This window comes from Drosophila obscura, unplaced genomic scaffold, assembly GCF_018151105.1.
Source record: "Drosophila obscura isolate BZ-5 IFL unplaced genomic scaffold, ASM1815110v1 contig_58, whole genome shotgun sequence".
In the NCBI taxonomy this organism is placed as follows: Eukaryota; Metazoa; Arthropoda; class Insecta; order Diptera; family Drosophilidae; genus Drosophila; species Drosophila obscura.
The window spans coordinates 3606439-3619535 of NW_024542848.1; the positions used below are offsets into that span (position 1 = coordinate 3606439).

Sequence of the window (13097 nt, forward strand, 5' to 3'; positions counted from 1 at the left end):
CTAGTCCAAGCCTGAAGTACCTGGGGGTCATGATTGACCATAGACTCAGTTTCAAGCACCACATGGAGTATGCGAGCAGCAAAGCCGGTAAGACGGCAGTTGCCCTATCTCGCATAATGGCAACACGCGAGGGCCAAAACAGCCAAGACGGAAGCTCTTAGCGAGCGTGGTAAGTTCGACGTTAATGTATGCGGCACCAATATGGGCCGATGCATTGAAACGGAAAACATATGCCCGAGAATGCAACGCAGTCCAGAGAGTGTGCGCCTTGAGAGTATGCTGTGCATTCAGCATATCGCAAGACGCAGCACTAGTAGTAGGAATGATCCCTCTACACCTGTTGGCAACAGAAGCCGCAGGAATAAGGACACAACGTGACCTAGGGACTAGCGACCAGGATACCAGAGGTGACGCGAGGCAGCGCACAATACGGCAATGGCAAAGCGCCTGGGACTCCAGCAGCAAAGGGCGTTGGACACATAGGCTAATCCCCGACCTGGCTGACGACGGCTGAGCCGTAGCCATGGACAAGTGGAGTACCACCTGACCCAATTGCTGACAGGACATTGATGCTTTGCTCTGCACACGGGTCACCGTGGTTCACCGCGGAACATTGTTTCTCTGAATGTCCAAGGTTCGAGCAAGATCGGGTAGTCCTCACCAACAAGCCAACAAGCTTGTCTACTGGAGTCAGAAGAAAACTGGGCTGCGATAAGCAACATGGCCACAGTGATGACTACCAAGCTGCGTCGCGAAGAAAGAGCACGCAAGGAAAGGAGATAGACAATCTAAAATAGATGAGCGTATAGGCATTTCCTCCCGGCGCAGTAATATCTCGTGACAGTTCCGCCGGGTTGGTTTTAGTGGGTTAGAGTCCCACACTTCGGCGCTAAGTCGGCATAGAGCTTCCAGAACACACACAAAAAAAAAAAACCATCCGTGTCTCTCCAAGTGCATTCCATGCACGACCCACCCCAATAAAAATATACATTGGCACACTCCAAGTTCAACCACATTTATTTTTAACTTGTTTTATTCCTATACCTACATTTATTTCCATACATTCATACATTTATTTCCATAGTTGGCCGCAATATTCCATATTGCCGACTATAAATGTACATCCAATTATTACACCCCACATAAATATACCACATTCCGTATTTAAATACTGCACACACATACACTACATACATATTCCGCGCAAGTGCCAAATTTAATATTAAATTCCAGATTTCGTACAATTCGTGCACTTCAGCCACATTTCTCGACCGCTACCCCAACTCCAATATTCTCCACTTTCCAAATAAATTACTCGCGACCAAGGCACGGCGCACTAATAGTAATTATTTGGCAATTTCCACTCCCAATTGGCAAATTGGTGTTTCGGTTTTTTTTTGTTTTTGTTCCGTGCATCAGAGGTGGCCCAATCCAAGGCCCAACTATCGGCATCTATACACGAGTGGAACAATAAATAAATCACATTGATTGATTGATTTGATTGAATTGATTAATTTAATTGATTGTTTTGATTGAATTGGTTGATTGATGGAGTGATCATTTTCCACAATCAGAAAATTTATTTTTGATAAGAAAATCATTATTTATTTTTTGTGTGGTGTCCGTGTCACTTCCGTCCACCGTCCATCCGCCTTCCATCCGCCAATAACCCGGTTCTTCTCACGATTCCTTCAAAGGGGTAAACAAACTAACTAACAATATTTCCCAAAATATTGCCACCACCACACTGGTGGACCGTTCCTCTCCTCAGCTCAGCTCAATATAAGGTCACTCATTGTTTGGGACCTCACACCTACAGGTGATCTCAAACAATCCGAGTCGATCTGATTATTGCATTCATGCTAGCTTTAGGCCTTTTTCTCTTCCAGCCGTCCGTAACTGGGTTATCTTTTCGAAACGTGTGTGATCTGGGAATATGCCAACAGGTCACAAGGACGGCAACCAGCTTTTGCCTGTGACCTCTTCCAACCGGCTACGCACCTCGTCCGCCTCCGGAACTACGCCGACTCAGAAAATCAAGGCACCCCTCACTCCGAGAGCAGCCCTGCGGCAAGGACCAAATCGGTTCTGTTCCCGTCTCCTGTCACTCTTAAGGTTCCAGTGTGACCAAACAAGATCCGAAGGGCTCCTTCGTCAGCAGCCCCGTCAGCTCTCGCCACTGCATCACAATGGCTCAATCCGCCACCTCAGTCGCTCGGACCAAATTGTCCGCCGCTATTGGCCGACTGTCGCACCTGGCAGAGCGCATCACCGCCGCCCCATCCGCCTCTTTGTCCGAGGTCCGTCGAGGCCAAATCAGCATGAGGACGGACGTCGAGGCCGAGTACAAGGCCTGCTCCGCGGTGATGACTGACGAGGAGCCAGAAATCCAAGCGGACATCCGTGACACATACGGCGAATGCTATGGGATATTTGAGCAGTGCCTCAGAGACCTCAATGCCCAACTGGCCACATCCACAGTTCTTCCTCCTTCACAGCCAGTCCAACAGGGCGGCTGTCGACTGCCTCCCGTCAACATTGAGGCATTCTCAGGGGACTACGTCCGCTGGCCCACATTCCGGGATCTGTTCACTGCGGTCGTGATCAACAATCCTAGATTGTCTCCGGTAGAGAGGTTGTACTACCTCACCGAGAAGACCCGGGGCGATCCGAAGGCCATCGTAGAGAAATCCCCCCTCACTAATGACGGTTTCGAGTCCGCATGGTTGGCTCTCCGTAGCCGATATGAGAACAATCGGTTTGTGGTGACCAACCAAATTAACATTCTCCTCTTTTTGCCCCGCGTGACTTCCGAGTGCAGTCGTGCCTTGAAGGATCTTCAAAGTACGATGCAAGGAGTCCTAAATGCGCTAGCGGTCTCTAACGTCTGCACGGACAGCTGGGGAAGCTGCGCTTCCAAATTGCCGAAGTTGAGCCGGGCGTTGTGGGTAGCGTCCGTAACGGAGAAAAAAGAGGTGCCGCCCTGGAAGGAAATCGACTCCTTCCTCACTCAGTGCTATCTGACGCTCGAGGCTATTGAGAGCGACCCTTCCACCTCACGAGGGGCTACGAATCCGCCCCCCTCCAAAGGCGTCCAAAATCCACCCACCTCTCGAAACCACTCCAATCCATTCCGTTCGCAAGGCAGTCCGACGCCAAACAAGGTTCACTCTTTCAATACCCAAGTGAGTCCGAAGAAGCGAACGTGTGACCTCTGTTCCAAAGAGAATCACCCGATTCGAGTTTGTCCCCGCTTTCTCAACATGTCCGCTGATGCACGTTCCAGCTGCATTAAAAAAAGCAGCTTGGCCTAAATTGCTTCGCAAGAAGTCATCTGCTTCGCGACTGCTCCAGCAGCCACAATTGTTCCACTTGTGGGGCCAGGCATCACACGCTTCTGCATCGTGTCGCTCCTTCATCCGGCGTAACGGCTTCGACATCCGCCCAAACCCCAGCTCATCCGAATCTCAGCCCAACGTACAGAACTTTTCGCCTCCAGCACAAGTACCGTTCTTCTGGGCACGGCACTCATTAATATTTGCCACCTGGGGTCCAATTTCCCTGTCCGCGCACTGATTGACTCAGGCTCCGAAGCGACGTTCATCACTGAACGTCTCTTTAACATTATTAAGCCACCGTTCGAAGCCATACAGGCTCAAGTCACAGGTTTAAACCAAACCGTAGCGGCTAAGGCACAAAGGCGCTGTCACTTCATGATCGGGGCCGCCTCCAGGCCTGGCCTCAAGATCGAGACCATGGCATATGTTCTGCCTCAACTAGCAGGTAACCTACCCTCATATCCGATACCGCAGCACTTCTTGGACGAGCTTCCAAACCTCCCGCTGGCAGACCCCTCCTTCCACCGAAGCTCGCAGATTGATGTGCTTTTAGGCGCTGACATCCTTCCTTCTATCCTGTTGAGCGGCTTCCGGTCTGACATTTGCGGCTCGCTGCTGGGACAAGAGACCATCTTCGGATGGGTCCTATCCGGTCCGGTATCAGCTGAATCGACTCGGACGGTTTCCGCCTTCACCACGAAGCTCTCGTTAGATTCGGATGTCCAACTCGTGAAGCTTCTCACCAAATTCTGGGAAGTGGAGGACCTTCCGGGGAGACCGACGAGTGAGTCAGATTCTGTGTGCGAGGAAAACTTCCGCCAGACCACTAAACGAGCCCCCGATGGGGGCTAAAAGCTCAAAGAGCAGTACGACGCCGTTATCCAGGAATATTTAGAGCTAGGCCACATGATAGCGGTTACACCCAGTCATGACTCCGGCCATTACTACCTTCCACATCACGCCGTGTTCAAACCCGAAAGCACCACAACCAAACTGCGCGTGGTCTTCAACGCCTCCAGCCCGTCTTCCAACGGGAAAAGCCTCAACGACACATTGCATTCGGGGCCAGTCCTTCAGTCTGACTTGACCATGCAAATCCTGAGGTGGCGAGCCTTCCGCTATGTCTTCAATGCCGACATCAGCAAGATTTACCGCCAGATCCAAGTGTCTTCCCAACACAAGCCCCATCAGCGAATACTCTCTCGCGACCGTAATGGGGACGTGTGTGACTACGAGCTTGCCACTGTCACCTTTGGAGTCAATTGCGCACCGTACCTCGCCCTTCGCGACATTAATCAACTCGCACAAGAGGTTCGCCCACAGTTGCCAATGGCAAGCGACATCCTGTAGAGCTACATGTACGTGCACGACGTGCTGGCTGGTGTTCACACTCAGTCGCAGGCAATTTCCGCCATTTCAGAATTACGCAAAGCACTCGACTCCGCAGGGTTTCCACTCCGAAAGTGGACAGCGAACCACAAGGGCATACTGCGCGACATTCCGGTCGACCACCTACTTCGCTAAGACATTGGGGATCCGATGTCAAGCCAGTGCTGATGAATTCTTCTTTGCTCCTCCCGAAGTACTTCAGCGGGAGTCCTGTACGAAGCGCAATGTGCTATCGCAGATTGCGCAGCTGTTCGATCCAGCGGGATGGCTTGCCCCCTTTGTTATCCAAGCCAAAATGTTCATGCAGGAAATTTGGCCAAGAGAGTTAGGGTGGGATGACGTCCTCCCTAGCGATCTATCTCAAACCTGGGAGACGTTCCTGAAGAGTTTTCCGGCCATCCAGGATATCCGCATTCCGCGGTGGCTGCACGTTTGTCCAATGGCCAAGGTGCAGATACATGGCTTCTGCGACGCGTCACAACGTGCCTATGGGGCAGCGATTTACATCCGAGTTGAGCGACCGCATGGCATTGTCTGTGCCCTTCTCACAGCTAAAACCCGCGTGGCCCCCGTGAAAACGGTTTCCTTGCCTCGACTCGAACTGTGCGGAGCTGTCCTTCTGACAGAGCTTTCCGAGGCCATCATTCCTCAACTGCCACTGGACACCAGCCAAGTATCCTTCTGGACCGATTCCACGGTTGTGTTGGCCTGGCTGAACAGACCTGCATGCGATTGGACCATTTTCGTGGGCAATCGAGTAGCCAAAATCACTCTATGTTGGCCCAGCGAGCGATGGAGCCACGTCCGATCCGAGGACAATCCAGCCGACCTGGCCAGTCGAGGGCGAGGACCCACTGACCTGGTCGGAAGTGATATGTGGTGGCATAGCCCTGCTTGGTTGCGTGGTCCAAAATCGGAGTGGCCATGTCCGCGGGACTCAGTCCTTGAGACTGACCTGGAGAAGCGAGTCGTCAAGGTACACCATGCCACCAGCAGCGCCTCCGATATCCTCAGCCGTTTCTCCGATCTCGGGGGCGCTCTGCGCGTGATCGCCTACGTTCGGCGGTTCACCCAGCGAGTTAAAGGGCAGACGACCCATGTCTCCGAGGAGCTGAACGGAATGAAGGTCGCTGCCGCTCTCCAAGCGGTCACACTGACAACCCAACGCTTCCATTATGCTGGGGAGCATCGGTGCCTGCTAAACAAGCAGCCACTCCCTACTACGAGTTCTCTTCAGAATCTTTATCCGTTCCTTGACCAGAACGGAGTCATGCGGGCATGTGGCCGAGTCCAAGCCTCGGCGTCCATGTCCTACAACGAACGGCATCCAATCCTGTTGCCACCCGCATGTCTCCTGGTTCGCCTGCTGGTTCGATTCACCCATCATATATCGCTACATGGTGGGAACCAGCTGGTCATCCGCCTTATCCGGGCAACATACTGGATCGTAAGCGTAAAAGGAGGCCATCGTAAGCGACTCCAAACCCAACTAATGGGCGACCTTCCTGCCTCACGAGTCACATTCTCCAGGCCGTTCACATACACCGGAGTCGACTTCGCCGGCCCCTTCGACGTGAAAAGTTTCACAGGTCGCGCATGTCGCATACGTCCGATTTATCCACCGACACCTTCCTAGCCGCCTTCGCTCGTTTCGTCGCGAGACGATGGTATCCTCATGAAGTTCAATCCGACAACGGCAGGTATTTTGTCGGCGCGTCCCGCTCTCTGGCTGTGGAGCTTCTCGAGGCCATTCGCACTCGGACTTCTGCGGTGTAAAGCCAGCAGGGGCTATCGTGGCGGTTTATCCCTCCCGGAGCCCCACATATGGGGGGCTTGTGGGAAGCAGGTGTGAAGAGCTTCAAGGCTCTGTTCCAACGGTCGATGTGTACGTCCAAACACACATTATAGGAGTTCGCGACTGATTGGTGGTCCGCTATTATCCGTGGCAGAGCCAGAAATATAAGCGAGCGCCTCCTCCATCCTAAACCGCTGGCAACATGTCAAGGCTCTCAACCAGCAATTCTGTTCGCGCTGGAAGACAGAGTACCTGCGAGAGTTGCACAAGCGTAACAAATGGCAGCATCCGACAAGCGACCTCGAGGTTGGAGATTTGGTGGTGATCAAGGAGGAGAACATCCCCGCTCAGGAATGGCGTCTCGACCGTGTACAGAACGCGTATCCTGGAGCCGATGATAAGGTCCGTGTGGTAGACCTTCTCACGGTTCGCGGCCTTATCAAGAGACCGATCACGAAGGTGGTTCTGCTGCCTATGGAATCGGAGGTCCTTTCCACCTACTTTCGCGTAGGCTCCGATTCATAAGACTCCGTCCTTTTGTTATGCTTAAATCCAGCTTAGCTATCCGTATCAGTATCCATATGCCAACCCGTGCCAGCTCTTTATTAATGCTTCGTTGACTCCTTTCTTTCATCCTAGTTTTTTCCGGAAGGCAGATATGGCCCCCTCAAACTTTCCACGGTCCCTATCCAGCCGCAGGTCGGATCGCACACTTGCACGAGGTAATACCTCCTTCCAATGCCGAGTGTGTCCAGGAGTACTGAGGAACTGCCGAAAATTTATCCGCTTGAGCGTCGAGAAGAGACTCCGAGCCGTCCTCCTACATAAATATTGCTCAAACTGCCTGGCTCACGAGCACTCGGGCAAGGACTGCCGCAGTGGAGACCTGTGTAAGGTGTGCACGCGCAACCACCACACGCTGCTCCACCTGCCCGGGACTCGGCGCCCTGCCGGCTCCTCTTCGGCACCGTCGACTTCACCTCCGTCTTCCCGCGCCGAGCCACGCCCTCGTCTTTCGGTCAGCCGCCCTGTCATCGGAAGTCCAGCCCCGACAGCAAACTCCTTGCTCCAACACCGGAGCATCAACGTCCTCCCGACGGCACTGGTGGTCCTCGCAGTGCAGCAAGGCACTAAGGTGATGAGTGCGCTGATCGATCCCTGCACGCCTGTCAGCTGCATCGACGCCGAAGTGGTTGAAGTTGCCCACCACCTGCATCGGGGACGAGAAGGTGTGTACCGCCATGATCCGGGCTAAGACAGGAGACTTCCAAGTGGAGGCCGTCTTCAAAATCGAGCCCCGTCTGCGCGTCCGTACGCCGATCCGTCCACTGAGCGACACCGTCCGTGCTCGCTTCGACGACTTGAAGTTGGCCAACGAGCAGTTCCACAAGCCGACGACCATCTTGCTCGTCTTGGGTGCAGATATGTATCCAAGGGTCATTCAACCTGGGTTTCTCGCCCGCGCAGACGGCCTTCCCGTGGCTCAAAGCACGGTGTTTGGATGGATCGTGTCTGGTGCGTGCACGCAGACTTAAGAGAATTTTTGCAAACCTGCAAGGGGGGGAGAATGTTCAGAGTGAAGACGGCGCTGGCGGGGCAACCGCTCTGTGGGCATTCCAGCCACACATCGCTGTTAGCGTTCCAGCTACACAAGCGGTCGCCCTCGCTCTCGCCCTCGTACTTAAGAGCATTTTTGCCCCCGGCGACGCGCTCTCCCGCGCATACTCACCACGCTTGCGCTCCCGCCCACGTTCACGCTCCCGCTCTCGTTGCCGACAGCCCTCGGCAGCTTGAGCGCCACCGATCTAGAATAATGCGCTTTTTCACCCCAAGCAAAACGGCCGGCTTTTGCACGCGACTACCTACTATTACATATAAGTGATAAAACCAACGAATATATATCTACTGAAGAAATTGGAACTGCCTATAGTATTTATCTTTGGGAATTCATCTCTGGGACTTCGCATCGCCTCTACGATCAAACAATAGCAATATTTATAATTTGCCGGGAATCCGAGTCCTGAGTGGCAATGTGACGGAGATTTCGTCTCTTAGGTACCATGGCCAAGAAAAACATGCGAAGGGAGTTTGAATCTACGTAGAGATCCTCGCCTGTGGCACCTCTGTGAAGTCACAAGGGGGCGAGTGGGCGGGTGGAGCGGCAGAGATCTTTCACAGAATACCTGGGCGGCACCCTTGTGAAGAGAATGGTCTATGCGAGGGAGCAGCAGCGATCCCCAAAGAATACCTGGGCAGTCGCCGGGTGGCACCTTTGGTAAGATACTGGTCTAAGGGGGTGGGGTAGAGAGTTCCCCAAGGAATACCTTGGCATTCGCCGGGCGGCACCCTTGGGAAGAGAATGGTCTTTGCGAGGGGAGCGGCAGCGATCCCCAAGGATACCTGGGAAGTCGCCGGGCGACACCTTTGGGAAGATACTTGTCTGCGGGGGAAGGGATACGTGCGTAGATCGACAGAGGATGACTGGGCAATCGTCGGGTGGCACCCTTGGTGCATCATGTATGATGGAATCCTACAGATGAATATGCCAATGGGTGCCACGGTGATAGGTTTTGCCGACGACATAGCAGTAGTCGCAGTGGCAAAATTTGAAAGAAGAGGCAGAAAGAATCAGCAATGACGCTGTAGAGCGAGCCAAAACATGGCTTTCCAGGAGGGGCCTAACATTAGCCACCCATAAGACAGAGGCGGTGCTCATAAGCAGCAGAAAGATAGTTGAGACGGCCACAATCCAAGTAGGTGACTCCACTATTAGCTCTAGTCCAAGCCTGAAGTACCTGGGGGTCATGATTGACCATAGACTCAGTTTCAAGCACCACATGGAGTATGCGAGCAGCAAAGCCGGTAAGACGGCAGTTGCCCTATCTCGCATAATGGCAACACGTGAGGGCCAAAACAGCCAAGACGGAAGCTCTTAGCGAGCGTGGTAAGTTCGACGTTAATGTATGCGGCACCAATATGGGCCGATGCATTGAAACGGAAAACATATGCCCGAGAATGCAACGCAGTCCAGAGAGTGTGCGCCTTGAGAGTATGCTGTGCATTCAGCATATCGCAAGACGCAGCACTAGTAGTAGCAGGAATGATCCCTCTACACCTGTTGGCAACAGAAGCCGCAGGAATAAGGACACAACGTGACCTAGGGACTAGCGACCAGGATACCAGAGGTGACGCGAGGCAGCGCACAATACGGCAATGGCAAAGCGCCTGGGACTCCAGCAGCAAAGGGCGTTGGACACATAGGCTAATCCCCGACCTGCAGAGTTGGCTGAGCCGTAGCCATGGACAAGTGGAGTACCACCTGACCCAATTGCTGACAGGACATGGATGCTTTAAATCCTACCTGCATAGGTTTAAGCACGAGGATGACCATTTCTGTGTGCTCTGCACACGGGTCACCGAAGACGCGGAACATTGTTTCTCTGAATGTCCAAGGTTCGAGCAAGATCGGGTAGTCCTCACCAACAAGTCAACAAGCTGGACTACTGGAGTCAGAAGAAAACTGGGCTGCGATAAGCAACATGGCCACAGTGATGACTACCAAGCTGCGTCGCGAAGAAAGAGCACGCAAGGAAAGGAAATAGACACTCTAAAATAGATGAGCGTATAGGCATTTCCCCCCGGCGAAGTAATATCTCGCGACAGTTCCGCCGGGTTGGTTTTAGTGGGTTAGAGTCCCAGATATCGGCGCAAACACACTACACAAAAAAAAAAAAAAAAAATAACATCCGTGTCTCTCCAAGTGCATTCCATGCACGACCCACACCAATAAAAATATATATTGGCACACTCCGAGTGCAACCACAATTAAAATTAAGTGTTTTATTCCTATACCTGCATATATTTCCATACATTCATATATTTATTTCCATAGTTGGCCGCAATATTCCATACATCCAATTATTACACCCCGCATAAATGTACCACATTCCGTATTTAAATACCGCACTGCATACTACTGTAACGAACCATGGATCCCATGGTTCGTCACAAGCAGATGACGCAGCCAACGCTACTCCCAGGTGAAGCGATCAACACCCAGCAAAAATGCAAACTCAGCACACGCCAAAAGACAGGAGACCAGCAGAAGGGGCTTACGCAATAAGTACCTAAAATAATATTAAATAAATAAATATTCCTAACAATATATATTCCCGAAGTGCCAACGAAATTCCTTTCCCACGGTACCGGTGCACACCGATCACCTTACCTGGGACATTGGACACTTCTTGGGGGGCGATTGCTTAGGTAACCCTCGATTACCGGGCAAAACCCCCACATGCGCAAGCCAGTCAGCAGTCTCCGACTCTCCTTACCGGGGATATTGGACACTGACTGCAGGGCTAATGATTAGGTAACCTTCTGTTACCGATCAGCCTGTCTGCACGCGCAGACTATAATTCGGCAATATATATTTATGTAAGAACCCTTCCCACATTCTGAAGTAGAAATAAGATATCTGTAAGACATTCATGGGAAAATCGAAGGCCGGCCGATCTATAAAAGGCACTGCCTTGCATGAAGAAAAGGGGAGTCCACCAGCCATCGTCGGAGTCAGTCAATCAGCCATCGCGAGAGGCAGTCAAAATCACCATCCGCGTCGTAGTACAAGTAAAACCTAACATAACCGGGTAGAATAATCATACGGAAGAATACGGAAGAATAAAGAAAAACTATTAAAATTAAAAGAACCAAAAAGTGTTGTGATTTCTATTTCAGTTTTTCTGGCAAAGTTCCTGGTTTCCCGATAAAGTCCTCGTGAATTATAAATATCTTGTAATTCAGGACCCTGGACAGGCTGATGCATACCTCAGCCTGAAATAGGACATTACAAGTGGCGCCCGAGCAGGGACTTTAAAGGATTTTTCGTGGAAACTTCAAGAAAACCGAAATCAGGGACTTCGTGGATTAAAGACCCACTGCCATCAAAAAGAAAATTGAATCGATAACAAGTCCGCGCACTTACATAATCCATGCGCGAAAACAAACGCGAAAGTATACGCAGTGCCGATCCTAAAAGTGCCGTTTAACAGTGACTCAGTGCCAAAAATCAACAGAAATCAACATGGAACATCACGACGATGAACAACCAGAGGAGGTATACCCTGCGGGACACTTTTCCAACCCAGGGGTCAGCACCGGCTGGATCCACAAACTCCGTCGGGACGAACTAGAAGTCCTCGCCGAAGAATTCGGATTCGGCAGCGAAGGAACGGTCGATGAACGCCGAAGGAAATTTGCCGCTCTAGTCGCCGGGCCACTCGCGCAAGAAGCCTGGGTCCGCCTAGGAGAGTTCGAGAGGCACTATGCCAAGCCAGCCTCACGCTCTCGTTCCAAGTCACCACGGCCCACTACTCCTGGACTATCCGACACTCTCCAAATGGATCCTAAGACCGGACTACGAGTCCCCGCAGCCACCGAATACCGCACTCCTGCTGCCCCGTTTCCAAGGCCCCTAGCTACAGAGACCCACCCAGCACCCGTGCCAAGGATCTTGCCAGCGATCGACCGACCCATGGAAGGGCACCACTACAACCACGCTGCACCAATGGCGGAACGCATCCGAAAGTGGGGAATCCAGTTTGACGGCCAAGATGACCCTCTATCATTCATCGAACTGCTCGAAGAACGCGCGCTCTCGTATGGGGTGGACACAAACCATCTGCCGCGGGCCATGGCCGAACTTCTCACAGACCGTGCCAGTCGTTGGTTCCGCACCAGCCGCCTACAAAGTTCCTCATGGGAAAATTTCCGCCAGGAATTCTTAACGTTCTTCTTGCCACCACGGTATTTTGAACAATTGGAAGACCGGATCCGAGCCCGAAAGCAATTGGCTGGGGAACTGTTCAAAGATTTCCTCATCGAGATACGTCTACTTATGCACCACGCTGGGTACGACGCAACCAAGGAGCTAACCAGGATCTACGACAACGCCCTCCCAGCCTACCAGATGTACGTGCGCCGCCACGAACTGCAGGACTTGTCACAACTAACACTGCTGGCCACAGAGTTTGAGAGTATTCAAGAGCGGACCATCCCGAGCACTCTCGCACCACCACGACACACGCCCAGATACGCACGGTCTACTACAGATCAGAGGAGCGACGATTCCAATCGGACACCATTTCGGAAGCCTCATTGGAACTCGGCAGACTCACCAAGAAGACAGCCATCCAACCCAGTGAGTACGGCAAAGCCCGAGGTAGCACATCGCATGATTACGACCCCCATCGCCAACCCACGCGCAGCCTGTCGCCGGTGTGGTGAAGCAGGGCATGCGGCATATGAATGCCAAAATCCCTCGATCCTGTTCTGTTGGGAATGTGGCAAGCGCGGCACCCGGACCATCGATTGCTGTCGCCAGAACACGTCGGGAAACGACTCGCGTCCTCGACTGACACGGGATCAGCCGGGAACGACGTCTGCCCCGACCCACGAATAAAAACCCCGCTACACATGAACGAGAACCGGATAGTGGCAATGGTAACCATAGGAGGAAAGGCAACGGAAGCCACCGTCGACACAGGGGCATCCCGAAGCTTTATCAGTGCAAACCT

The 13097-nt window shown here is 52.5% G+C and overlaps 1 protein-coding gene across 1 annotated transcript; it reads left to right on the forward strand.

The window, feature by feature from the left end:
• Positions 1–4244: 4244 nt before the first annotated feature.
• On the forward strand, positions 4245–7047 carry LOC121404964. Its single transcript, XM_041595387.1, has 3 exons — positions 4245–4649; positions 4759–6174; positions 6808–7047. The coding sequence occupies exons 1-3, from the start codon at positions 4245–4247 to the stop codon at positions 7045–7047; spliced, it is 2061 nt and encodes a 686-aa protein (XP_041451321.1).
• Positions 7048–13097: the final 6050 nt, after the last annotated feature.